The 27943-nt window shown below is 44.3% G+C and overlaps 3 protein-coding genes and 1 long non-coding RNA gene across 4 annotated transcripts in view; 1 reads left to right on the top strand and 3 right to left on the bottom strand.

The window, feature by feature from the left end:
- The window catches only part of LOC149453203 (uncharacterized), a 301843-nt gene that overhangs the window by 246524 nt on the left and 27376 nt on the right, over window positions 1–27943 (bottom strand). The window lies entirely within an intron of this gene.
- On the top strand, window positions 3554–7253 carry LOC149453207 (uncharacterized). The gene is made up of 5 exons (XM_089688367.1): window positions 3554–3677; window positions 3794–3891; window positions 3971–4174; window positions 4283–4412; window positions 5109–7253. Exons 1-5 carry the CDS (start codon window positions 3593–3595, stop codon window positions 6335–6337), a joined length of 1746 nt encoding a protein of 581 aa, XP_089544493.1. The 5' UTR covers window positions 3554–3592; the 3' UTR covers window positions 6338–7253.
- Window positions 3937–12320, bottom strand: LOC149453206 (uncharacterized). The gene is made up of 2 exons (XR_016314720.1): window positions 11881–12320; window positions 3937–4367 (listed from the first exon to the last, which is right to left on the bottom strand). It is a non-coding gene; the product is annotated as an uncharacterized LOC149453206 (long non-coding RNA).
- LOC149453205 (uncharacterized) lies at window positions 18408–27045 on the bottom strand. The gene is made up of 7 exons (XM_089688405.1): window positions 26956–27045; window positions 26351–26470; window positions 26071–26241; window positions 25861–25984; window positions 25656–25744; window positions 25409–25550; window positions 18408–23831 (listed from the first exon to the last, which is right to left on the bottom strand). The coding sequence occupies exons 2-7, from the start codon at window positions 26426–26428 to the stop codon at window positions 22618–22620; spliced, it is 1818 nt and encodes a 605-aa protein (XP_089544531.1). The 5' UTR covers window positions 26429–26470; window positions 26956–27045; the 3' UTR covers window positions 18408–22617.

The following is a 27943-nucleotide window of genomic DNA, read 5'->3' as shown; positions in this document are numbered from 1 at the left end:
TGGATGCTGGCAGCGCCCACACCCCAAAGCCAATAAAAGGTTGGCCTTTTGATGATATGACCATGTGACTGCGGTGGGAGGAGAGAAGAGAAAATTTTGGTGAGCAGCGAGAGGCACAAAGAGGAAGCAGGAAGAGGACGATCGGAGGAGCGATGGCCGCCGGCAGAGAGTGGAGACGGTGGTGGTCAGTATGCCAGGTCCTTTGTGTAGAGAGTCTCCATTCTGGACTATAGGGGGTCTAAGGACCCCGTACTTACCTAAGCTGGCCATAGATGGATCGAAATTCACCCAGTTCAGCAGAGATCGACTTCTCTCCAATGGGAGCGTTGGAAAATGTTCCGTTCGAGCTGCAACGCTGATCTGTGTATTCTGACTGTGGAGGAGTGTGTGGACGGGGGAATACGTTCTTTTTTTTCTTTTTTTTTGATCATCCGACTGGTGGACCAATAAAATGGATCCATCCACAGAATTATAGAATAAAAGATTTATGTGTGTGTGGATATTCCATATCTATGTACACAGCGATCGATCTAGATATCGATCGTGACCATTTTTTTTTTTATTAAATTGCACCCTGTATAGATCATGATAGTTCCCCACATGGAAGGAAAATATATTTGAAATACTAACATTTTGGCCATATTCAATATATTTCAATAATTTTTTTCATATTTTTTTTCATATATTTTGTAAAATCGCATTTCAACATGCAGTGTGTGTGTGTGTGTGTATGTGTATATATATATATATATAATATGGACAAAATTGTAGTAATCTATATATACTGCATGTTGAAATGATTTTTAATTGCAAAATATATGGAAAATATGTTTAAAAATACATTTCAAACATTGTTTGTCTTTTAAAAATACAAATCTACATTTACGGAATGCATTTACAAATATATGTAAAAAATATATGTTCAAATGACTTCTTTTTTTGTATGTTAAAAAAATTCTGAAGAATATATTTAAAACATATATATTTTTAAAAATTATATTTTTTAAAATATATTCTTCAGAATTTTTTCTGCCCCAAAGAAGGTGCCGTGGTGCTTTTGGCGCCATTTTCTTACTCAGTGGGGACCTATGACAGGTCCACGTCCCCTCGGAGAGGCTGGTGTCTAGCCTCTCTGGCAAAAAAAGCCCAGATCGGTGGAGGGCTCCAGTGGTGGTTGTCCTTCTGGACCTTCGTCCCTTCTTCACACAGGATCTCTGGAGCTCATTTAGAGTGGCTATCAGATTCTTGGTCAGCTCTCTCACTAAGGTTCTTCTCCCCCGATGGTTCAGTTTGGCTGGGCGACCAGCTCTTGGAAGAGTCCTGGTTGTCCCAAACTTCTTCCATCTATGGAGGCCACTGTGCTGAGGGGAACCTTCAGTGCAACAGAACATTTTTTTTTTTTTTTTTTTTTTGTAGCCTTCCCCAGATCTGTGCCTTGCAATAATCCTGTCTCCGAGCTCTGCAGGTAGTTCCAGTTATGGCTTTTGCTCTGATACAGTATGCATCGTCCGCTGTGAGGCTTTATATAGAGAGGCGTGTGCCTTTCCAAATGGTGCCCAATCAATTGAGTTTACCACAGGTGGACTCCACCTACGACGTAGGAACATCTCAGCAATGATCTCGGGAAACAGGAGGCACAGGAGCTAAATTTCAAGTGTTGTTGCGAAGGGTCTGAATACTTCTGCCAATGTATTATTTTGGGGGTTTTGTACCTTTTTCATACATTCGTGAACATTTCTAAAATTCTGTTTTTGCTTTGTCATCATGGGGTCACCATGGGGTACGGAGTGTCGATTAATGGGAAGTAGTATCAGGCTGCAACATAACAGTGCCCTTTATAAATGGGTGAGAAGCCAGGTGACCCTTGTCCTCATGGTACGGATTTCTCACCAGTCAGCAGAGGGACCATAAAGGCTAAATCTCAGAGGTTTTGTGAAGACAGGAAGCTGATGGTGATGTCCTTTTTGAGGGTGTGCTTAACGATCTGGATGGCAACAGTGGTTTGAGGAAGGGAGATCCCGAAAAAAGAAAGCCACATGAAGAAGTGGTGAGACCGTACTGGAGAAGGGAACAAGCCAATGGGAGCAGATGAATGGTTCCAGTTGGGGGCATGCCCAGAGGGGTTTAGCCAGTGGAGGACCTAAGAAAGAGGTAGGCAATCTCAGCAGGCTAGCCTCCTCGTGTCTCTGCCTCCAGAAGACATGCCTGTGGCTGACAGTCTTGCAGTACCTCATGGGACTTAAGAGATCCAGAACATTTCGATGCCAAGGTTGCCTACCCTTGACCTAGGGCATAGTCCAGATGCCAACCCTTGACCTAGGGCATAGTCCAGATGCCAACCCTTGACCTAGGGCATAGTCCAGATGCCAACCCTTGACCTAGAGCATAGTCCAGATGCCAACCCTTGACCTAGGGCATACTCCATATGTCTACCTACTCTTGACCTAGGGCATACTCCAGATGCCTATCCTTGACCTAGGGCATACTCCAGATGCCTACCTACACTTTACCTAGGGCATAGTCCAGATGCCTACCCTTGACCTAGGGCATAGTCCAGATGCCTACCCTTGACCTAGGGCATAGTCCAGATGCCTACCCTTGACCTAGGGCATAGTCCAGATGCCTACCCTTGACCTAGGGCATAGTCCAGATGCCTACCCTTGACCTAGGGCATAGTCCAGATGCCTACCCTTGACCTAGGGCATAGTCCAGATGCCTACCCTTGACCTAGGGCATAGTCCAGATGCCTGCCTACCCTTGACCTAGGGCATAGTCCAGATGCCTGCCTACCCTTGACCTAGGGCATAGTCCAGATGCCTGCCTACCCTTGACCTAGGGCATAGTCCAGATGCCTGCCTACCCTTGACCTAGGGCATAGTCCAGATGCCTGCCTACCCTTGACCTAGGGCATAGTCCAGATGCCTGCCTACCCTTGACCTAGGGCATAGTCCAGATGCCTGCCTACCCTTGACCTAGGGCATAGTCCAGATGCCTGCCTACCCTTGACCTAGGGCATACTCCAGATGCCTGCCGTTGAACAAGGGCATACTCCACATGCCTTCCCTTGACCTAGGGCATACTCTAGATGCCTACCCTTGACCTAGGACATACTCCAGATGCCTACCTACCCTTGACCTAGGGCATACTCTAGATGCCTACCCTTGACCTAGGACATACTCCAGATGCCTACCTACCCTCAACTTAAGGCGTTTTCCAGATGCCCCAATTATCTTACACCTATTCCTCACCCCACACACTATTGATGGCAAATCCCACCTTACTTGGGACTTGCTCCATATCACAATCATGCTTTAAAACAGTTTTTGGGAGACATCCCTTAGAAATACAATGTAACAATATTACTGTTACATTGTCTTAAAGTCATTCATGTGCAGAAGAATGAGGTGACCTTCGATCTGCAGGTTGCATCGTTGAACACGTTTGATTGCTCAGAACACCACCAAGATTATTAAACTGGGGAGGTGAGCGGTGCTGTGAATTCTGGGACACAAGGGATGTGTCTGGATGGTGACTGTATCATTGTGTGTGTCAGGTTCCTATAAGGTGTCAGGATGTCACGGTCTATTTCTCCATGGTGGAGTGGCAGTATTTAGAAGGACACAAGGACCTCTACAAGGACGTCATGATGGACAATCAGCCGCCCCTCACATCACCGGGTAAGAGGAGACTTTATTGGAAAGGAGAGAGCAGTACGGAGGCTCCACCTAGATCCCCCATCATCTGATAAACACATAGAAACAATGGATTCAGTCAGTGTATGTGTTTCCTACAGATGGATCCAGTCATGGGAACCCACCAGAGAGATGTCCCCGTCCTCTGTATTCCCGGGATTCCACACAGGAAGACCACACCATCCCTCACCATGATCAGGTAGGTGAGGAACAATCACTGGTAATTATGATTTACACACAAGTATAATTGTTACAATGAATGTTTATTATGTATTCAGAGTGGAGACCTCGGGTTTAGTAATATTGTCGTTAAAGAAGAGTTTAAAAATGAGGATGATGAGTATGGTGTGATGAAAGAGCATCCTGAAGGACACCAGGATCCCTACAAAGACGTGATGATGAACCCACCAGAAAGAAGTCCCAAAGCTCTGTATCCCGAGGATTCCCCACAGGAAGATCACACCATTCTGGAGTATGATCTGGTAGGAGGCATTGAGCATCTGGAACTCTTCATTTATTGTAAGATGTGAGACATTCTTTCATCCCGTGCTCTTTTATTGTAAATGTGTTCTATCCTCTTTGGGGTTTAGGATGAAGAACTCCAACACATCAAAGTTGAGATTAAAGAGGAAGTGGAGGAGGTATTGGTGGGTGAAGACCAGCCTGAGGAGGAGCCTGAGATGAGTAAACAAGATGAATCTTCAATATATATTGACACAAGTGAGTAATAAACACTAAATGCAGAAGAAGTTCATTTTTTTAATTTACCTTCTCTGAGTATATTGTATGTATACACCTTGTTCTATGGGTTGACAAAAAATGCGAAACCCTCAGTTGATCCAGGTAAGTTCACAAAACCCACATAAGGCTCAGCCCAATTTTATCCTAAGTAGATAAAAAAAAAATCCTTTCCAGTTTTTGAATTTCATTCAGTTGACTTTTTTTCTTACAAATATTGGCAGCCTAGCCTTTTATATACGGTACGTTGTATTTAGAAACACAACTGTACACCATATGAAAGGTCCAACTCCATTCCTCAATAGAATGTCATGTTCCCAACAAATGAGGAGGAGATACTGGACACCATATGAAAGGTCCATCTCCATTCCTCAATATAACATCATGTTCCCAACAAATGAGGAGGAGATACTGGACACCATATGAAAGGTCCATCTCCATTCCTCAATATAACGTCATGTTCCCAACAAATGAGGAGATACTGCACACCATATGAAAGGTCCATCTCCATTCCTCAATATAACGTCATGTTCCCAACAAATGAGATACTGGACACCATATGAAATGTCCATCTCCATTCCTCAATATAATGTCATGTTCCCAACAAATGAGGAGATACTGCACACCATATGGAAGGTGCCAGAAGAATACTGATAACATTTTATATTTTCCACCCAGGCGGACGCTATTCCTGGAATACCTCTGAGGGACATCTTTCATTGTCTACAGCAGTAAATCGCACGACTCCAGCTACGCATCCAGGATCTCGCAGTGCTGGTAGATCTTCAAACCACAAAGGAGTTCACATAGGAGAGAGTTCCTTCTCATGTTCGGTGTGTGGGAAATCTTTCGCTGACAAAAAAGCACTTCTTAGACATGAGAAAAATCACACAGACGAGCGTCCTTTCCCATGTTCAGAGTGTGGGAAATGTTTCAGTAAAAAAAAAGTGCTACTTATACACCAGAGAATTCACACAGGTGAACGACCTTTCTCATGTTCAGAGTGTGGGAAATGTTTTATTGAGAAAGGGAAACTACTTATACACCAGAGAACTCACACGGGCGAGCGTCCCTACTCGTGTTCAGAGTGCGGGAAATCTTTCGGTGAGAAAAGAACACTTCTTACACACCAGAGAAGTCACACGGGTGAGCGTCCTTATTCATGTCTAGAGTGCGGAAAAAGTTTTATTCAGACAGCAGATCTTCGTAAACACGAGAGAATACACACGGGTGAGCGTCCCTATTCGTGTTCAGAGTGCGGGAAAACGTTCATGCATAAAGGAGACCTTGTTAAACACCAGAGAATTCACACCGGTGAGCGTCCCTTTGCATGTACGGTGTGCGGAAAATGTTTCAATCTAAAAAATTCACTTCTTAAACACCAGAGAACTCACACGGGTGAGCGTCCTTATTCTTGTACAGAGTGCGGAAAATGTTTCACTGAGATAAGCGTACTTCGTACACACCAAAGGATTCACACAGGTGAGCGTTCCTATGCATGCCCAGATTGCGGGAAATGTTTCATTCACAAAAGATACCTTCTCACACATCAGAGAATGCACACAGGCGAGCGCCCTTTTTCGTGCACAGAGTGCGGGAAAAGTTTCTTTCAGAAAGGTGACCTTCTTAAACACCAGAGAACTCACACAGGTGAGCGGCCTTATTCGTGCGCAGAGTGCGGGAAATCTTATACAGAAAAGGCAAAACTTAACTTACACCAGAGAACTCACACAGGCGAGCGCCCTTTTTCGTGTTCCGAGTGCGGGAAAAGTTTTACTGAGAAAAGCGTACTCCTGTCGCATATGAGAACTCACACGGGTGAGCGTCCTTTCTCATGTGCAGAGTGCGGGAAATGTTTTACCTACAGGAAAGCACTTGTTCAGCACGAGAAAGTTCACTCAAAATAGAGTCTTTTGTAAACTTCAGACATTTCCCCGATTTTAAAAGGAAACCTTCTAAAACGCCAGAGAACTCGCACTTGTGAGAACTCCTTTTTCATGTTAGGGAGCGGGAAATGTTTTATGCCTAAAGGATAGCTGATTGGACATCCGCTTATATGTTGACAAGTATACAAAGTCATTAGACAGGTGGCACCGCCTACATGAGGGTGGCCCATTATGCTGTTGGTGTTCTTCATGATATCAATACAAATCTAGCAAAGCCATGGTGGGGGATCCCCCATCTTGGCGTTTGGTGTACATATCCAAATTGGTAGCTCCCGGAGCCACAGATTCCCTGGGGGAAGGGTAGGGCCAGAGGGAACTTTTCTGGGCGTGGGTTCACAGGTGGCACCGTCTACATGTGGGTGGACCATTATGCTATTGGCAGTCTTCATGATATCAATACAAATCTGCCAAAGCCATGGTGGAGGATCCCCCATCATGGCAGTGCTCCCATCTTGGCGGTTCTCCATCATGGAGGTTGGTGTACATATCCAAATTGGTAGCTCCAGGATCCACAGATTCCCTGGGGGAAGGGTAGGGCCAGAGGGAACTTTTCTGGGGCGTGGGTTGATAGTTATAGGCCTCCATGGAATCTCTAGGAATATGGTCCTTCAAACCAACAGTTCTGACCCGGTCCCAAGATCTACAAGGCCATTTTCGGCAATATACGGACAATACCCTTGTTGGTCGCTGCACGCTCCCTTGTTGCTTTTACCCAAGAAGTTGGCTTTTCATTGGCTGATTGTATAATCCTCGATAAACGTGATGATTTTTTTTTTTTTTCATTTCAAATATAGAAGGCTTCGTTTAGATTTAGGCTCGGCTGTGTTGCATGTTCTTTAATAATTCTGTTTATTCAATAAATAAACTGTACACTTTACGATTTTCTGTTCTGCGGCCTCTTTTCTTACAAACGACTGTATTTCTTAGACGTTTCGTACCTTGGTGGTCATTGCAAATGTAAGGAGGACCTTTTTCTATGACCACCAAGGTAAGGGTGACTCAGCACTGGCTGTAAGGGAGCTCTTCTCTGATGATCACCAATGTAAGGGCAGCCTTGTCCAATGATCACCAGTGTAAAGGGCTCTTCCCCAACTCACCATCAATGCAGAGTCCTTCACCTCCATCTACCAATGTAATGGGCTTTTTCCACTGGCCACCAATGTGAGGAAGCCCTCCTCCTTGAATTGCAAATGTAAGGAGGACCTTTTTCTATCAGAGAAGGATGGCTCCCTCACATTGGTAACCAGTGGAAAAGGCCCATTACATTGGTAGAAGGGGGTAAAGGACTCCTTGCATTGATGGTGAGCTGGGGATGGTGGTCATTGGACAAGGCTTCCCTTACATTAGCAGTGGAGAAGGTTCCCCTTACATTGATAATCATTAGAGAAGAGCTCCCTTACCGCCAGTGCTGAAAGTCTCCCTTATCTTGGTGATCATAGGAGAAGGTCCACCTTTACATTTGCAATTCGAGGAGGAGGGCTCCCTCAAATTGGTGACCAGTGGAAAAAGCCCATTACATTGGTAGATGCGGCTGAAGGACTCTGCATTGATGGTGAGTCGGGGAAGAGCCCTTTACACTGGTGGTCATTGGACAAGGTTGCCCTTACATTGGTGACGATTAGAGAAGAGCTCCCTTACTGCCAGTGCTGAAAGTTCCACTTACCTTGGTGGCCATAGAAAAAGGTCCTCCTTACATTTGCAATCAGAGAAGGATGGCTCCCTCACATTGGTGACCAGTGGAAAAGGGCCCATTACATTGGTAGATGGGGGTGAAGGACCCTTTACATTGATGGTGAGTTGGAGAATAGCCCTTTACATTTTGGTCATTGATCAAGGCTGCCCTTACATTGCCAGTGGAGAAGGTTCCCCTTACGCTGATGATCATTAGAGACAAACTCCATTACAGTCAGTGCCGCAGGTTCCCTTTAAATTGATGGTCATTGAGAATGGTGCCCCCTTACATTGGTGATCATCAGAGAAGAGCTCCCTTACAGCCAGTGCTGAAAGTCTCCCTTACCTTGGTGGTCATAGAAGAAGGTCCTCCTTACATTTGCAATCAGAAAAGGAGGGCTCCCTCACATTGGTAACCAGTGGAAAAGGCCCATTACATTGGTAGATGGGGGTGAAGGACTCTCTGTATTGATGGTGTGCTGGGGATGGTGGTCATCGGACAAGGCTTCCCTTACATTAGCAGTGGAGAAGGTTCCCCTTACATTGATGATCATTAGAGAAAAGCTCCCTTACTGCCAGTGCTAAAATTCTCCCTTACCTTGGTGGTCTTAGAAGGTCCTCCTCACATTTGCAATCAGAGAAGGATGGCTCCCTCACATTGGTGACCAGTGGAAAAGGTCCATTACATTGGTAGATGGGGGTGAAGGACCCTTTACATTGATGGTGAGATGGAGAATAGCCCTTTACACTGGTGGTCATTGGACAATGCTGCCCTTACATTGGCAGTGGAGAAGTGTTGTGGACCTTTTGAATTATGTCTCAAAAATATGACTTTATCAAGACATAATATTATGTGACAAGCAGCTCAATATAGCCGGATGTTAAGGGGTTAATTTGTCTTGGTTGGAAAGTCGAATGACCATCTGGCTGGAGAGGTGTAGACGGTGGGTGAAGGGATTTTTTTTTTCCTCCCAGAGACAATATACTATTTTGAAGTTCTACAGGTGGTCAAACACCATTATTCAGACTTCAATAGCAGGTAAACATATACAAGGTCTGGACAGGACAATAGAGGAACCAAACTGATTGTCTGAGAGCTTACTCAAGCCTTGCAGAGTGTGATAAACCAACAGAACTCTCAAACTATCACAATATGCTATTGTCCACCAAGGGTGAAAGCATTAACAGTTGTTTACTGTGACTCCAATACAAGAGCCAGGCAAACAGAGTTTTTCCCTACACATAGAAAATGTGATTCTAAAACAAAATTCAGGACATTTAAGTCTAAAAATTGACTGTATATAACTACAAAGATATACTACAAAAACATATTATAAAAGAGGTGTTATAAAGAATAGGTTTCACACACCACCAAATATTCAGCAATGGGAACTATATATCACTAACTTGAGTATTGAGATGATGGAAAGTAAGATGTATTATAAACTAGCATTAGTTACATGTCTTATCAGGAAGCAGACAGGATGGTATTTCAAGAAGGAATAACTGAATATACCCCTATATTCCATGGTCCCTATTTAGAATATTATAGGTATGATCACTTATATCTGGAAAAAGATGTATATTTGATCCCTGAAATTACCTTAAGATTCCACCCGAGGTATGAGTCATCTCAAATACTCAAATTGTTCTATGATACATGACCGCGACCTGGCGGGCAGGTGAGAAATAGCTTATGTACACACATTTCTCAACTAGCCAATCAAGAAGCCTGGTGGGAAGGTATCTTAGAACAATGGATTAGTTGGTATAAAAGCCCTTGTACCTTTAAAAAAAAAACTCATCAAAAGAAAAACTCATCAAAAGAAAAGACCTCATCAAAAGAAGACCCTGACATCTGAAGAAGATCTCTGCTGAATAACTACTCTTCCATACTTTCAAACTTCCTAAAACTTTACTAAATTTCTAAACCTCTATCCTTATAACTTCCTACATTCTCCCACACTATTGAACTCTATCTCAATTTCCCCTGTGGTCATCATTCTAAAGGCGTTCCACTGCCAGCTAAATCCACGGGAGAGTTGCCTAGTCTGAATGCCGGGTGCGGTGAGATTGTTTATTTGATTTTGTATTACCTATTTTCTCCGTTGTGTGGACTCATAGAATTACCTTAGTGTATCACAACAATATTGGGTAGTTCGAGATATATGTAGAGAGATCCTGTTTTTACTGTTAAAAATTGTTTGGTGCCATATTATACATTTTTTTTTATATTTCATAATTTATTGAATATTAATAATCAGAGTATAATATATCAAGGGCTAGCTTCTTGCAATCCTATGGCCACGGCTTGTGAGAATATCACCTTTGAGATACTCGAAATTATTAATTATTAATAAATTTAATTAATAATCAGATCATTTAAAAATTGTGATATCGATGTAATTAGTTAGAAACCCTATTATTGTGTCTTACATTGGTAGGATATATTTTTGATTGTGTGTATCAATATTCATTTATCACCAGTCTTTTGCGTTTTGTGTTAATATATATATAATTTTTGTACATAAATAATTTTTTATATTTATCTATTATAAGGCAAATTTTGTGTGTATGGTACGAAATCATATTGGCTAAAAGAATTCAAGGTATAATAATAAGTGGTGATCAAATTATCAAGGTGTCCAAATTATTGGTTCACTAAATATTTGCCGTATTTTAACGGCTGGAGGCACTGTAATATTTCATCTAAGGGAAAGGGACACGCCCTTTATAAGTAAAATATATCCTTACATAAACCACCACAGAAGGTTCCCCTTACATTGGTGATCATTAGAGAAGAGCTCCCTTATAGCCAGTGCTGAAAGTCTCCCTTACCTTGGTGGTCATAGAAGAAGGTCCTCCTTACATTTGCAATCAGAGAAGGATGGCTCCCTCACATTGGTGACCAGTGGAAAAGGCCCATTACATTGGTAGATGGGGGTGAGGGACTATTTGCATTGATGGTGAGCTGGGGAAGAGCCCTTTACACTGGTGGTTATTGGACAAGGATTTCCTTACATTGACAGGGGAGAAGGTTCACCTTACATTGGTAGATGGGGGTGAGGGACTATTTGCATTGATGGTAAGCTGGGGAAGAGCCCTTTACACTGGTGGTCATTGGACAAGAATTCCCTTACATTGGCAGTGGAGAAGGTTCCCTTTACATTGGTGATCATTACAGAAGAGCTCCTCCACAGCCAGTGCTGAAGGTCCCCCTTACATTGGCAGTAGAGAAGGTTCCCCTCACATTGGTGATCATTACAGAAGAGCTCCCTTACAGCCAGTGCTGAAGGTCCCCCTGACATTGGTGGTCATTGAAGACGGTCCTCCTTACATTTGAAATCAGTGGAGAAGGGCTCACTCACATTGGTGACCAGTGGAAAAGGCCCATTACATTGGTAGATGAGGGTGAAGGACCCTTTACATTGATGGTGAGTTGGAGAATAGTCCTTTACATTGGTGGTCATTGGACACTGCTGTCCTTACATTGGCAGTGGAGACGGTTCCCCTTACATTGGAGATCATTAGAGAAGAGCTCCCCTACAGCCAGTGCTGAAGGTCTTCCTTACCTTGGTGGTCATAGAAGAAGGTCCTCCTTAAATTTGCAATCAGAAAAGGAGGGCTCCCTCTCATTGGTGGCCAGTGGAAAAGGGCCCATTACATTGGTAGATGGTGGTAAAGGACCCTTTACATTGATGGTGAGTTAAAGAATAGCCCTTTACACTGGTGGTCATTAAACTGGAAGACAGTGGAGAAGGTTCTCCCTACATTGGTGATCAGTTTCAGAAGGACCCACTATATTTGTGGTCAGTGGTAAAGGGCTCCCTTACATTGCCAGTCAGTAGAGAAGATTCCCATTGCATTGGTCGTCAGTTGTAGAAGGATCTCGCTACACTGGTGATCAGTAGGAACCATCCAGATAAATCAATCATTGCCGTCATTGGCTGCTTACCTGAGGGATGAGAGGAGACACGTCCGTAAGGAAATCTATCAGAATGACCTGCCATCCACCATAGCCTACACCCATAATTACCCTGCCTTTATTAAAGACTTCAGGAAACAAAAAAACGAGTGTGAACCAGGACCATCATGTGTTCACATGTACATGAAGTCATGGTCCAAAGGGGTCACACATATTGTGTATATGTCCTGCCAAAGCAAGGACCACACGTATAGTAAGAAAGAAAAACATGGGGTCTATCAACAAGGTGAGCACTCTCTGACATTCATGTCTTTATACCGACGAGGATGGATGAATGGCTCCCTCTCAAAGAGAATTTATTTGACTACAGTAATCAAAGCCAACTTACTTTAGGGTTTTACAATATCCCGTTCTTCGGGGCTTCATATGTGCAACTGCTAGTGTCCAACTCTACATGTAAGGATGTTCTCAGATGTTTATCTTCTGAGTACTACAAAGACTAAGGTATCACCAATGATGGCACCTTGCATTTCACTGGAATCCTCATCTCCGGTCCTGATGAAGGAGATATATTAAACCCCCAAAAGCACATTTGCAATAGTTACAACAATCAAATAAAGCAACTTTGGACAAAGCCTTTGCCCCTCTGGTTTGGAGTAGAGTGATCACCTTTCTGCTATTCGAAATTTTATTGTCTGAATTTTTTAAAGCCGGTGGTGATTCTTCTGTGTGACTAAGTGATCATCCAACCAAATGATGGTTGAAGGACTTTCAGTCTTTGGATTGTGGTGACTGACATGGGACCAGCGTACTGTACCTGCCCAGAGCATCTGGTGCTTATACTATGTCAACCATGAATTCCAGGAGGGACTTTTGGCTCCCGGTCAATGATGTATGTATATCATGGCTTTGGGATTGGATCCCACACTTCTATTGTTATGATGTATCTTTGTGAGATTCAGTCATAGTAAAGAAGAGGCTCCATTCAAACTTGTACGACTCCAAAGTTGCTTGACATTGGCTGTGAGACCCTCTGTTGCATGTAAAACATTCGGGTACGACTTTCATGCAACTTTCCAAGGTTGTAGTCTATGGTCCTCGGGTTGCCTGAAAGTGTGACCAAAGCAGAGCATGAACTACTTTGAAGTCGCTGCAACTTTAAGTCGCACATACACTCACCGGCCACTTTATTAGGTCCAATTGCTTGGTAATACAAATGACTAATCAGCCAATCACATGGCAGCAACTCAATGCACTTAGGCATCTAGATGTGGTGAAGACAACTTGCTGAAGTTAAAACCCAGCATCAGAATGGGGAAGAAAGAGGATTTAAGTGACTTTGAACGTGGCATGGTTGTTGGTGTCAAACGGGTTGGTCTGAGTATTAAAAAACTGATGATCTACTGGGATTTTCACACACAACCATCTCTAGGGTTTACAGAGAATGGAATATCTACTGAGTGGCGGTTGTGTGGAGGAAAATGCTTTGTTGAGGTCAGAGGACAATGGGCAGACTGGTTGGAGATGATAGAAAGGCAACAGTAACTCCAATAACCACTCGTTACACCCAAGGTATGCAGAATACCATCTCTGAACGCACAACACGTCCAACCTTGAAGCAGATGGGATACAGCAGCAGAAGACCAAACCGGAGGCCACTCCTGTCAGCAGAAGACCACACTGGGTCCCACTCCTGTCAGCTAAGAACAGGAAATGAGGCTACAATTTACACAGGATCACCAAAATTGGACAATAGAAGATTGGAAACATGTTGCCTGGTCTGATGAGTCTGGATTTCAGCTTTTACATTCAGATGGTAGGATCAGAATTTGGTGTAAACAACATGAAAGCATGGATCTATCCTGCCTTGTATCAACGGTTCAGGCTGGTGGTGTCATGGTGTGGTGGATCCTACCTGCCTTGTATCAATGGTTCAAGCTGGTGATGGTGGCGGTGTCATGGTGTGCTGGATCCCTCCTGCCTTGTATCAACGGTTCAGGCTGGTGGTGTCATGGTGTGGTGGATCCATCCTGCCTTGTATCAATGGTTCAGGCTGGTGATGGTGTCATGGTGTGGTGCATCCATCCTGCCTTGTATCAATGGTTCAGGCTGTTGGTGGTGGTGTCATGGTGTGATAGATCCATGCTGCCTTGTATCAACGGTTCATGGATGTCCAGCCGACAGATCTGCAGCAACTGCGTGATGCTATCATGTCAATATGGACCAAAATCTCTGAGGAACGTTTCCAACACCTTGTTGAAGCTATGCTACGAAGAATGAAGGCAAAAGGGGGTCCCACCCGGGACTAGCATGGTGGATCTAATCCAGTGGCCGGTAAGTGTATAGGAATGGTTATGATTGAAAAACATGGGGTATGGCTTGTCATGTGACGTTGATGTCCAAAGCTGTATGGCAAGGCGCACGAGTGTGAATGGGGTGTTACTAAAGAAGATGGTCTGGTGTAGGACAAAGAAGGCAGAACATCCATGGAAGTGTTGGTGGAAAGTGGGAGGTAATCTTTATTTATCTCTAGTTGATTCTAGTGGTTTGTCGAGGAAGAAAGTCTAATTGCCGCCATGAGAGAGGACAAGTTGGTCACCCAGAATCCTCAATGACCCACAAAGATGGCTCAGCTACTGACTCCTTGCGGAGAGGACACCACACTTCAGTTGAGGAGCAATTGTTTTTGCCACGAACGCAATGTCACCGCCGTCCACTTCCTATGCAGCTTCACTTCTTGCCTCCAGCTGAGCTCCATGGTGGCAAAAGGATGGGCTTTGAAACCCACATGGCGCAGGTATACGTCAACGGGCAGCCAAGGTTCCTTTGCCGAGGTTGAGAGACCACAGAGACCGAGCTGTCATTGACCACTCTGAGTCCTCACTAACAAATCAGTAGCTGGAGGGACTGTCTTCTGATCTTGTGACCACGGTGACAGCAAATCACAGTGATCACCTGATCCCCCCTCCCCCCTTATAGGCCCCATTCACACCTGAACAATTTATAGCTCCAAGTTGCTCCACATGCCCCCCCCCTAAACTAAAAGTCCCAACAAGTCCTACATATACACCCAGTGTAACCAGCCCATTTATCTTCCTGGGAGGTCTGTATATGTGATATGAGGGGTTCTCACCATCCCTGCTGTCCATTGAGGGGTTTTCACCATCCCTGCTGTGTCCATTATGAGGGGTTCCCATCATCCCTGCTGTCCCCATTATGAGGGGTTCTCACCATCCCTGCTGTCCATTATGAGGGGTTCCCACCATCCCTGCTGTGTCCATTATGAGGGGTTCCCACCATCCCTGTTGTCCCCATTATGAGGGGTTATCACCATCCCTACTATGAGGGGTTCTTGCCATCCCTGTTGTGTCAGTTTTCAGTAGTTCCCACCATCCCTGCTGTCCATTATGAGGGGTTCCCACCATCGCTGCTGTCCTTTATGAGGGGTTCTCACCATCCCTGCTGTCCATTATAAGGGGTTCCCACCATCGCTGCTGTCCTTTATGAGGGGTTCTCCCCATCCCTGCTGTCCATTATGAGGGGATTCCACCATTCCTGCCGTCCCCATTATGAGGGGTTCTTACCATCCCTGATGTCCATTATGAGGAGTTCCCAGCATCCATGTTGTCCCTATTATGAGTGGTTCCCAGCATCCCTGTGTCTGTTTTGAGGGGTTCCCACCATCCCTGTTGTCCCCATTATGAGGGGTTCCCACCATCTATGCTTTCCCTATTATGAGGGGTTCTCACAATCCCTGCTGTCCATTATGAGGGGTTCCCACCATCCCTGTTGTCCCCATTATGAGGTGTTCTCACCATCCATGCTGTATCCATCATGAGGGGTTCTCACCATCCCTGATGTCCACTATGAGGAGTTCCCAGCATCCCTGCTGTATCCATTATGAGGGGTTCTCACCATCCATGCTGTATCCATCATGAGGGGTTCTCACCATCCCTGATGTCCATTATGAGGAGTTCCCAGCATCCCTGTGTCTGTTTTGAGGGGTTCCCACCATCCCTGCTGTCCCCATTATGAGGGGTTCCCACCATCTATGCTTTCCCTATTATGAGAGGTTCTCACAATCCCTGCTGTCCATTATGAGGGGTTCCCACCATCCCTGCTGTATCCATTATGAGGGATTCTCACCGTCCATACTGTATCCATTATGAGGGGTTCCCACCATCCCTGCTGTCCCCATTATGAAGGGTTTTCACCATCTATGCTTTCCCTATTATGAGAGGTTCTCACAATCCCTGCTGTCCATTATGAGGGGTTCCCACCATCCCTGCTGTATCCATTATGAGGGATTCTCACCGTCCATGCTGTATCCATTATGAGGGGTTCTCACCATCCATGCTGTCCCTATTATGAAGGGTTTTCACCATCCCTGCTTGTGTCCATTTTGAGAGGTTCCCACCATCACTGCTGTGTCTATTATGAGGGGTTCTCACCATCCCTGCTGTCCCCATTATGAGGAGTTCTCACCATCCCTGGAGGATCTACCTCCCTTTCCGTGGTGAAAGTTCTGGTTCCTCCCTGATGGTTGATGCAGCCCACTTCCATGGCATCGTCTGGCTGAATTCAGATCAGATCATCTTCCAGCCGGGTCATGCAATGCAAGGACAACCATATAGCCCAAGGTTCCAGAGTGCTGATCGAGAAACAAGAGTCCTTCAAAGTCCAAGTCCTTCACTCCCACAGGGGTCCAAGAACTCCTGCCCAGCCCAGGCTGACATCTGAGGATCTTCCAGAGGATGGGAAGATAGATGGGAAGATAGACTTTCTCAACTCCAAAGCTAGATTCATGAGCCACCAATCCAGGGACAACCTGGTCTTTGGTGCCTGGTCTTCTGAAGTGAAGCTGGGATAATGCCTTGAAGGAGGCCACAATCAGATCCAGAACTCTCATGCAAAAATAAAGAGTCATGTGACTCCTGGACTGAAGTGTATGAGTCTGGTAGTGAAGAGTTTGAAGTTTCTCCTGGGGTAAAAAAAAAAAACATTTTAGATGTGTCTAGGATGCAGAGATTTGGATGGATCGTGAACCTTCAGCAGCCAGCTCTGGAACAGACCCTTCATTCAGCAGCCAGCCCTGGAACTGGCCCATCGAAAACCGAACTCAAACCCAACCCAAATCCCTGGTTTAGGTTTCGATGGGCCAGTTCCAGGACTGGTTGCTGAATGAAGGGTTGGTTCCAGGGCTGGCTACTGAAGGTTCACGATCCATCCAAACCTCTGCAAGGTCTGGATGGTAAGGACTACATTGTCCACTAAAAGCTTTGCCAATGTTCTCTCGTCCAGAAATCCCACGATGGAAATGATCTGAGAGGAGAGCCCGGTAAGGCTAGTAGTGGGGCCAGAACCTTGGGGAGCACCTGAGGTCCACAAGATAGGCTGAATGGAAGGCCACGATATGGAAATACAGAACACCCGCCTCAATAAAGGAAGGCTGAGAACAGCGCAAAATCCGGAATGGTCTTGGTGGCCTTAGAACGCTAAAATTCTATACGGGGAAGAGCACTGGTAGAAGTGACAGGCACATCCTTCAACTTCAAGGTGGTGCACACCTCATCAAGCAGACCTGAAACAGTCACCTTCTATATAGGAATAATTGTAGAAGATTGTGACTCCTCAAAGGCAATTTTGTCTGGTAAGCACTGGAGAGACTTGGCATCAGGTAGAGTCTCAGACGTTGATCAACTCAACTCAACTGAACTCTCCCGATGCTCAACTCACTTGGCCTACTCAAGGAATAGGTCTTCAGAGAAAGGGCAAGCACTGCTGCGATGCCAAGGAGTCTGGATCTGGAAAAGGGTTCCACAGAGTCTGGATCTGGAAAAGGGTTCCACGGAGTCTGCATCTGGAAAAGGGTTCCACGGATTCTGGAAAAGGGTTCCACGGCTAACTTGTTACCAGAACAAGGTCTGGAAAGACCCTTCTCCAGATCCTAGTGCCTGAACATCACACTCCGGCTAGCCCCACAATGTTCAGTCCAGTAGGTTCTGTGGACTCCACATCTAGGCTAAGGAAAGACCGATCTTGCCATGTGGAGACCAGCTCAAGCAGCAATGTAGCAGGAGACCTGACTGATGGAAAAAAAAAGGAAAAATATATCAAATAAGTGTTTGGACTTTTCTTAGCAGAGCTTCGGGGGAGGTGGGGGTATCCTGGGCTGGTCTACAATTTTTTTCTTCTGTTTGGCAGTGTCCAATCCTTCGGTAGCCAACAGTATGACCCGACAGCATGGGACTTCCTGTGACCATTAATGAACGAGAAAATTGTGCCTGCAAAAGATCAAATATTGTTGTTGTATTAGGTTTGGTGAAGTGTTGACTTCTCCCGAATCCTCCCACCACCCAGTGCACGGTGGGCTAAAACACACGCATGGGTGGTCATGTGACCGTTTTAAAAAAAATGTTAAAATACAGTCAGAGACCGGGGTTCAGCACATTTTTATTTACTACAACTACTTATATATCACTGACAATTTCAGCTCTACATATGTTGTACATTCATACCACTCGCTGCCCACAAAGAGCTTACAGTCTACCAAAACCACTAAACCAATGTGGTTCCTCAAAGGAACATGGAGGAGCCCAATGTCCTTCAGCACAGGACAGACAGGGTTCCAGGAGAACTCCCAGTTAACCAAGTTTGGAATGTACAATCACGGGACAGATCACGTGACACTGAAATACTTTGTAAGCCATTGATGGGGATGACCTCCATATCACCGATGAAACTTTGGAACCTATCACTGACCGTGAGGAGGAGAACCAAGATGGAGGTGATGGGAATATCCTACGTGGGGTTTGTAGTGACTCCATGCATCCTCAGAATCAGAGAGACTCTCCATCTCAGTATTAATACACCGGTGGATGACCTTCTATGGGACATGATGACCTCCATATCACTGAAGAAGATTGGGAATATCAGTATTAAAACACCAATGCATGACTTTCTATGAACTGAGGATGATGACTTCCATGTCACTGATGAAGATAATCATTAAAATTTTAGAACCTATCACTGACAGTGAGGAGGAGAACCAAGATGGAAGTGATGGGAATATCCTACGTGGTGTCTGTAGTGACTCCATGCATCCTCAGAATCAGAGAGACCCTCCATCTCAGTATTAGTACACTGGTGGATGACCTTCTATGGGGCATGATGACCTCCATATCACTGAAGATAATGACTGAATTTACGGATACGATCACTGACCATGAGGAGGAGAACCAAGATGGTGGTGATGGGAATATCAGTATTAAAGCACCAATGTATGACTTTCTATGAACAGAGGATGATGACCTCCATGTCACTGAAGAAGATAATGACTGAAATTACGGATCCTATCAGCGACCATGGAGGAGGAGAAACAAGATGGAGGTGATGGGAATATCAGTACTAAAAACACCAATGGATGAACTCCATATCACTGATGAAGAAAATCACTGAAATTTTGGAACCTATCACTGACCGTGAGAAGGAGAACCAAGATGGAGGTGATGGGAATATCCTACGTGGTATTTGTAGTGACTACATGCATCCTCAGAATTAGAGAGACCCTCCATCTCAGTATTAGTACACCGGTGGATGTCCTTCTATGGGGCATGATGACCTTCTATGGGGCATGATGACCTCCATATCACTGAAGAAGATAATGACTGAATTTACCGATTTTATCACCGACCATGAGGAGGAGAACCAAAATGGCAGTGATGGGAAAATCAGTATTAAAACACCAATGGATTACTTGCTATGAACTGAGGATGATGACCTCCATGTCACTGATGCAGAAAATGACTGAAATTTTGGAACCTATCACTGACAGTGAGGAGGAGAACCAAGATGGAGGTGATGGGAATATCCTAAGTGGTATTTGTAGTAACTCCATGCATGCTCAGAATTAGAGAGACCCTCCATCTCATTATTAATACACCGGTGGATGACCTTCTATGGGGCATGATGACCTCCATATCACTGAAGAAGATAGGCTCCGTAAATTCAGTCATTGTCACCGACCATGGAATTGGAGAACCAAAATGGCGGTGATTGGAATATCAGTATTAAAACCCTAATGGATGACTTTCTATGAACTGAGGATGATGGCCTCCATATCACTGAAGAAGATATTCATTGAAATTACAGATCCTATCAGCGATCATGGAGGAGGAGAACCAAAATGGCAGTGATGGGAATATCAGTACTAAAACACCAAATGATGACCTCCATATCACTGATGAAGGAAATCATTGAAACTTGGGAACCATAACTGACAGTGAGGAGGAGAACCACGATGGAGGTGATGGGAATATCCTGCATGGTGTTTGTAGTGACTCCATGAATCCTCAGAATCAGAGAGACTCTCCATCTCAGTATTAATACACTGGTGGATGACCTTCTATGGGGCATGATGACCTCCATATCACTGAAGAAGATAATGAGTGAATTTACTGATTTGATCACCGACTATGAGGAGGAGAACCAAAATGGCGGTGATGGGAATATCAGTATTAAAACCCTAATGGATGACTTTCTATGAACTGAGGATGATGACCTCCATGTCACTAAAGAAGATAATCACTGAAATTACGGATCCTATCAGCGACCATGAAGGAGAACCAAAATGGCAGTGATGGGAATATCAGTACTAAAAACACCAATGGATGAACTCCATATCACTGATGAAGAAAATCATTGAAACTTTGGAACCATAACTCACCGTGAGAAGGAGAACCAAGATGGAGGTGATGGGAATATCAGTATTAAAACCCCAATGGATGACTTTCTATGAACTGAGGATGATGACCTCCATGTCAATGATGGAGATAATCACTGAAATGTTGGAACTATAACTGACCGTTAGGAGGAGAACCAAGATGGAGGTGATGGGAATATCCTAAGTGGTGTTTCTAGTGACTCCATGCATCCTCAGAATTAGAGAGACCCTCCATCTCAGTATTAATAAAGCAGTGGATGACCTTCTATGGGGCATGATGACCTCCATATCACTGAAGAAGATAATGACTGAATTTACGAATCCTATCACCGACCATGAGGAGGAGAACCAAAATGGCGGTGATAGGAATATCAGTATTAAAACACCAATGGATGACTTTCTATGAACTGAGGATGATGACCTCCATAACCTGATGAAGATAATGACTGAAATTACGGATCCTATCAGTAACCATGGAGGAGGAGAAGCAAGATGGAGGTGATGGGAATATCCTACGTGGTGTTTGTAGTGACTCCATGCATCCTCAGAATCAGAGAGACCCTCCATCTCAGTATTAATACACCGGTGGATGTCCTTCTATGGGACATGATGACCTCCATATCACTGAAGAAGATAATGAGTGGATTTACAAATCCTATCATCGACCATGAGGAGGAGAACCAAAATGGGGGTGATGGAAATATCAGTATTAAAACACCAATGGATGACTTTCTATGAACTGAGGATGATGACCTGCAAAACCTGATGAAGATAATCACTGAAATTACAGATCCTATCAGCAACCATGGAGAAGGAGAACCACAATGGCAGTGATGGGAATATCAATACTAAAACACCAAATGATGACCTCCATATCACTGATGAAGAAAATCATTGAAACTTTGGAACCATAACTGACAGTGAGGAGGAGAACCAAGATGGAGGTGATGGGAATATCCTACGTGGTGTTTGTAGTGACTCCATGAATCCTCAGAATCAGAGAGACCCTCCATCTCAGTATTAATACACCGGTAGATGACCTTCTATGGGGCATGATGACCTCCATATCACTGAAGAAGATAATGACTGAATTTACGAATCCTATCACCGACCATGGAAGAGCAGAACCAAAATGGTGGCGATGGGAATAAAAGTATTAAAACACCAATGGATGACTTTCTATGAACAGAGGATGATGACCTCCATAACCTGATGAAGATAATGACTGAAATTACGGATCCTATCAGTGACCATGGAGGAGGAGAAGCAAGATGGAGGTGATGGGAATATCCTACGTGGTGTGGACTGATTCCTCACCTTTCTTATCATCAGTAATACCCCACGAGGTGAGATCTTGCATGGAGCCCCAGTCCGAGGGAGACTGACAGTCATCTTTAGCCTCTTCCATTTTCTAACAATTGCTCCAACAGTTGATCTATTTTCACCAAGCTACTTGGCAATTGCCCCGTAGCCCTTTCCAGCCTTGTGGAGGTCCACAATTTTGTCTCTGGTGTCTTTTGACAGCTCTTTAGTCTTGCCCATGGTAGTAGTTGGCGTCTGACTGACTGTGGGGTGGACAGGTGTCTTTAAAGAGCTCAGACAGGTACTACTAAGTTAGATTAATGAGTGGAGTAGAGGTGGACTTTTTAGAGGCACAGTAACAGGTCTAATGAGAGCCAGAATTCTTGCTGTTTCTTAGGTGTTCAAATACTTATGTTCAGCAGTGCAAGACAAATAAATTCTTTACAAATCATACAATGTGATTTCCTGAATTCTGTCTCTGAGTGGGAATGCACCTACAATGTGAATTTCAGACCCCTCCATGATGTCTAAGTGGAAGAACTTGCAAAATCGCAGGGTGTTCATATACTTCTGTTCCTCACTGTATAATTAAAACATTTCCCGCACTCCCCTCCCCCTCTCCTAATTGTGAAGCCTCTGGTGTTTCACAAGCTGTCTTTTCTCGAAAAAACGTTTCCCGCACTCTGAACACGAATAAGGACGCTCGCCCGTGTGAATCCTCTGGTGTTTAACCAGGCTTACTTTGTGAATGAAGCTTTTCCCGCACTCCGAGCACGAATGAGAGCGCTCGCCTGTGTGGCTTTTCTGGTGCGTAAGCAGTGTCTTTTTCAGAATGAAACATTTCCCGCACAGGGAACATGAAAAAGGACGTTCGCCGGTGTGACTTTTCTGATGGTTAAGGAGGTCTCCCTTGGTGGTGAAGGAACTGCCGCACTCGGAGCATGAAAAAGGTCGCTCGCCCGTGTGAATTCTCTGGTGTGTGAGAAGTGTCTTTTTCAGAATGAAACATTTCCCACACACTGAGCATGAAAAAGGACGCTCGCCTGTGTGACTTCTCTGGTGGTTGAGAAGGTCTCCTTTTGCGGTGAATGAATTCCCGCACTCTGAACACGAAAAGGGACGCTCCCCTGTGTGGATTCTCTGGTGTTTAACCAGGTTTCCTCTTTGGCTAAAACATTTCCCACACTCTGAGCATGAATAAGGGCGCTCACCCGTGTGAATTCTCTGGTGCAGAAGAAGTTTTACTTTATCGGTGAAACATTTCACGCACTCTGAACACGAGTAGGGGCGCTCGCCAGTGTGATTTCTCTCGTGTCTGTGAAGAGATTGTTTCTCGGTGAAAGATTTCCCGCACTCCGAACACGAGAAAGGGCGTTCGCCCATGTGACGTTTCTCGTGTCGGAGAAGGTATATTTTCTCAGTAAAACATTTCCCGCACTCTGAGCACGAGAAAGGACGCTCACCTGTGTGACTTCTCTGGTGCATAAGAAGGTCTTTGTTTTCCGCAAAAGATTTCCCACACAGTGAACAGGACAATAAACTCTCTCCTGTGCGAAATCCTTCGTGACTTGAAGATTCCTGGGAATTAAACGGACCTGTTGGTCTGACCACACTCTGAGACCTCAGTTGTATTTCTGGAGTACGTCTTTGTGATTTGCCAGAAGGTTCCTCAAGATTAGAAGGATTCATTGATCTCTCCAAATGGAAAGGTCTGTTATGTCTACTATCAGCAATGGGAGTTACTTCTGGGGTGAAGCCATTATCTTCTACATTCCAACTTGGAGATGAAATAAAAGGTCCCTCACAGATGTTCCAGTTACGAGCGTAGTGACCATCTGTTCAGAAACAAATGTTATCGGTATTCTTCATATCTTACATTCAGGAGTCACAAATTTCACAGAGATCTGCCACCTAACCGGGAGAGACTAGAACACCACACCAAAATCGTGTCAACCATACATCCAAACTACACGAGGTTCAGGAACATGACCTTCTATGGAGGAATGGAGATGGACCTTTCATATGGTGTCGAGTATCTCCTCCTCATTTGTTGGGAACATGACGTTATATTGAGGAATGGAGATGGACCTTTCATATGGTGTCCAGTATCTCCTCCTCATTTGTTGGGAACATAACATTATATTGAGGAACGGAGATGGACCTTCCATATGGTGTCCAGTATCTCCTCCTCATTTGTTGGGAACATGACGTTATATTGAGGAATGGAGATGGACCTTTCATATGCTGTCCAGTATCTCCTCCTCATTTGTTGGGAACATGACATTATATTGAGGAATGGAGATGGACCTTCCATATGGTGTCCAGTATCTCCTCCTCATTTGTTGGGAACCTGACGTTATATTGAGGAATGGGGATGGACCTTTCATATGGTGTCCAGTATCCTCTCCTCATTTGTTGGGAACGTGACTTTATATTGAGGAATGGAGAAGGACCTTTCATATGGTGTCCAGTATCTCCTCCTCATTTGTTGGAAACATGACGTACTATTGAGCAATGGAGATGGACCTTTCATATGGTGTCCAGGATCTCCTCCTCATTTGTTGGGAACATGACGTTATATTGAGGAATGGAGATGGACCTTTCATATGGTGTCCAGTATCTCCTCCTCATTTGTTTGGAACATGATGTTCTATTGAGGAATGGAGATGGACTTTTCATATGGTGTCCAGTATCTCCTCCTCATTTGTTTGGAACATGACGTTCTATTGAGGAATGGAGATGGACCTTCCATATGGTGTCCAGTATCTCCTCCTCATTTGTTGGGAACATGACTTTATATTGAGGAATTGAGATGGACCTTTCTTATGGTGTCCAGTATCTCCTCCTCATTTGTTGGGAACATGACGTTATATTGAGGAATTGAGATGGACCTTTCTTATGGTGTCCAGTATCTGCTCATTTGTCGGTCACATGACGTTATATTGAGGAATGGAGATGGACCTTTCATATGGTGTCCCAGTATCTCCTCCTCATTTGTTGGGAACATGACGTTATAATGAAGAATGGAGATGGACCTTTCATATGGTGTCCAGTATCTCCTCGTCATTTGTTGGGAACATGACGTTATATTGAGGAATGGAGATGGACCTTTCATATGGTGTCCAGTATCTCCTCGTCATTTGTTGGGAACAGGACGTTATATTGAGGAATGGAGATGGACCTTTCATATGGTGTCCAGTATCTCCTCCTCATTTGTTGGGAACATGACATTATATTGAGGAATGGAGATGGACCTTGCATATGGTGTCCAGTATCTTCTCCTCATTTGTTGGGAACATGTTGTTCTATCGAGGAATGGAGATGGACCTTTCATATGTTGAACAATGGCAGCATAGACTGTGCTGGAATAAAAATCTTGAGCCTATTAAAAAAACAGGTGTTTATTACTTACTTGTGTCTATATGTAGAAAAGATTCCTTCTGTTTGCTTTTCATAATCATCTCCCCCTCCTCCATTGACCGCTGATCTCCACTCACCAACGTCTCTTCTTCTTCCTCTTTAACCTCAATTTTGATGTCTTTCAGTTCTTCATCCTAAACCCCGCAAAATAGAATTAATTTATAAAATGAAACAAAAGATTACATAGAATATCATCTCATAATTTTACATTTTAGGTCTCCAAGCTCAGTCCCACCTACCTGATGATAGCAAGGGATGATGGGATCTTCCTGTGTGGAATCCAGAGGACAGGGACATCTCTCTGATAGGTTCCCATGACTGGATCTATCTGTAGGAAACACACACACTGACTGAATTTATTGTTTCTATGTGTTTATCAGATGATATGGGATCTAGGTGGAGCCTCCGTACTGCTCTCTCCTTTACAATAAAATCTCCTCTTACCTGGGGATGTGAGGGGCGGCTGATTGTCCATCATGACGTCCTTGTAGAGGTCCTTGTGTCCTTCTAAATACTCCCACTCCTCCATGGAGAAATAGACAGTGACATCCTGACACCTTATAGGAACCTGACACACACAATGATACAGTCACCATCCAGACACATCCCTTGTCTGTTACTGGAGAATGTCCCAGAATTCCTGGCACCGCTCACCTCTCCTGTCAGCAGATCAATGATCTTCTTGGTGACTTCTAGGATCTTCTTGGCACTGGTTCCCTCTGTTTTCAGGCAGAGAGGTGGAGACCCTGTGATGGGTAACATTCCATGGAGACAGTTGCTGGGTGTTAATGGCTCACCAGATATTTTCTTTACTACTTTACAATCCTGAGAGAGGATAGAAAAATTATCACTACAAACTTTCCAGAATCCTCCTCACCTTTCTGGTCAGAAAAGATAAGAGTGATGTCACGTAACCTCCCAGAATCCTCCTCACCTCTCCGGTCAGCAGGTAGATGATCTCCAGGGTGAGGTCTACTATCCTCTCAGTCATATGAAATTGACATTCGTCCATTCTTGTTTATGTGGTCATGTGATCTATACAGGACTCTTCTCTCTGTAGATTGGTAATAAACGAACAATTAGGTGGATTGGATAAATGGCTCTATATTTAGGATGTATCCGGTCTATAAACCAGAGGCTCCGGATGGACGGTTGGATAAATGGTTCTATATTTAGGACGTATCCGGTCTATAAACCAGAGGCTCTGGAAGGACGGTTGGATAAATGGTTCTATATTTAGGACGTATCCGGTCTATAAACCAGAGGCTCTGGATGGACGGTTGGATAAATGGCTCTATATTTAGGAGGTATCCGGTCTATAAACCAGAGGCTCTGGATGGACGGTTGGATAAATGGTTCTATATTTAGGACGTATCCGGTCTATAAACCAGAGGCTCTGGATGGACGGTTGGATAAATGGTTCTATATTTAGGACGTATCCGGTCTATAAACCATTAAAGATGTAACAGTGACGATGGAGGAAGAGGACGGACATGACGGGGGGTTACTGGATGTAAATATAAAATCAGATCTTATTACCTCCTCTGCTGCCACTTTCAGCAATGTCTCCTCTCTACTTCCTCCCGACTCACCTCTCACCCGGAACATCCTGTCTGATTGTGCCATCACTTCCTTTTTTCTGCCTATACTTTCCTGCCTGTGCCTCTTATTACTTCCTATCTCTATGGTCCACTGACCATTCGTAGGTTCTCCTCCTAGGAGAATATTAAATCTTCTGCCTACGTTGTTCTTCAATACTTCCTTAAGTGGTGTTGTCTATAAAACATCCGAGTTGAAATCCCCCTCCAAAAAATGAAAGTAATTTGTGTGTAAAATTTATGAATTTGAAAAAATAAAAAAATAAATAAGTAAAAGTCGTAAATTGAAATAGAACATTACCTTAAACAATATACATTCCGGTCTATAAACCAGAGGCTCTGAATGGGCGGTTGGATAAATGGTTCTATATTTAGGACGTATCCGGTCTATAGACCAGAGGCTCTGAATGGACGGTTGGATAAATGGCTCTATATTTAGGAGGTATCCGGTCTATAAACCAGAGGCTCTGGATGGACGGTTGGATAAATGGCTCTATATTTAGGACGTATCCGGTCTATAAACCAGAGGCTCTGGAAGGACGGTTGGATAAATGGTTCTACATTTAGGACGTATCTGGTCTATAAACCAGAGGCTCTGGATGGACGGTTGGATAAATGGTTCTACATTTAGGACGTATCCGGTCTATAAACCAGAGGCTCTGGATGGACGGTTGGATAAATGGTTCTACATTTAGGACGTATCCGGTCTATAAACCAGAGGCTCTGGATGGACGGTTGGATAAATGGTTCTACATTTAGGACGTATCCGGTCTATAAACCAGAGGATCTTGAAGGACGGTTGGATAAATGGTTCTACATTTAGGACGTATCCGGTCTATAAACCAGAGGCTCTGGATGGACGGTTGGATAAATGGCTCTATATTTAGGATATATCCGGTCTATAAACCAGAGGCTCTGGATGGACGGTT

Source organism: Staurois parvus, unplaced genomic scaffold (genome assembly GCF_062004578.1).
Source record: "Staurois parvus isolate SC_StPar_1 unplaced genomic scaffold, SC_StPar_1.0 ptg000449l, whole genome shotgun sequence".
NCBI lineage: Eukaryota > Metazoa > Chordata > Amphibia > Anura > Ranidae > Staurois > Staurois parvus.
This window is presented reverse-complemented; position numbering and strand designations above follow the sequence as displayed.

Bases quoted from the DNA above. Each gene is read 5' to 3' on its own strand.
- LOC149453205 (XM_089688405.1), bottom strand. From the start codon at position 26,428: ATGGACGAATGTCAATTTCATATGACTGAGAGGATAGTAGACCTCACC. The intron at 26,242-26,350 runs GTGAGGAGGATT...ATCCTCTCTCAG, and splicing joins TCTACCTGCTGACCGGAGAG to GATTGTAAAGTAGTAAAGAA. The intron at 25,551-25,655 runs GTAGGTGGGACT...TGCGGGGTTTAG, and splicing joins TCATCCCTTGCTATCATCAG to GATGAAGAACTGAAAGACAT.
- LOC149453207 (XM_089688367.1), top strand. From the start codon at position 3,593: ATGGTGGAGTGGCAGTATTTAGAAGGACACAAGGACCTCTACAAGGAC. The intron at 4,175-4,282 runs GTAGGAGGCATT...TTTGGGGTTTAG, and splicing joins CCATTCTGGAGTATGATCTG to GATGAAGAACTCCAACACAT. The intron at 4,413-5,108 runs GTGAGTAATAAA...TTTTCCACCCAG, and splicing joins TTCAATATATATTGACACAA to GCGGACGCTATTCCTGGAAT.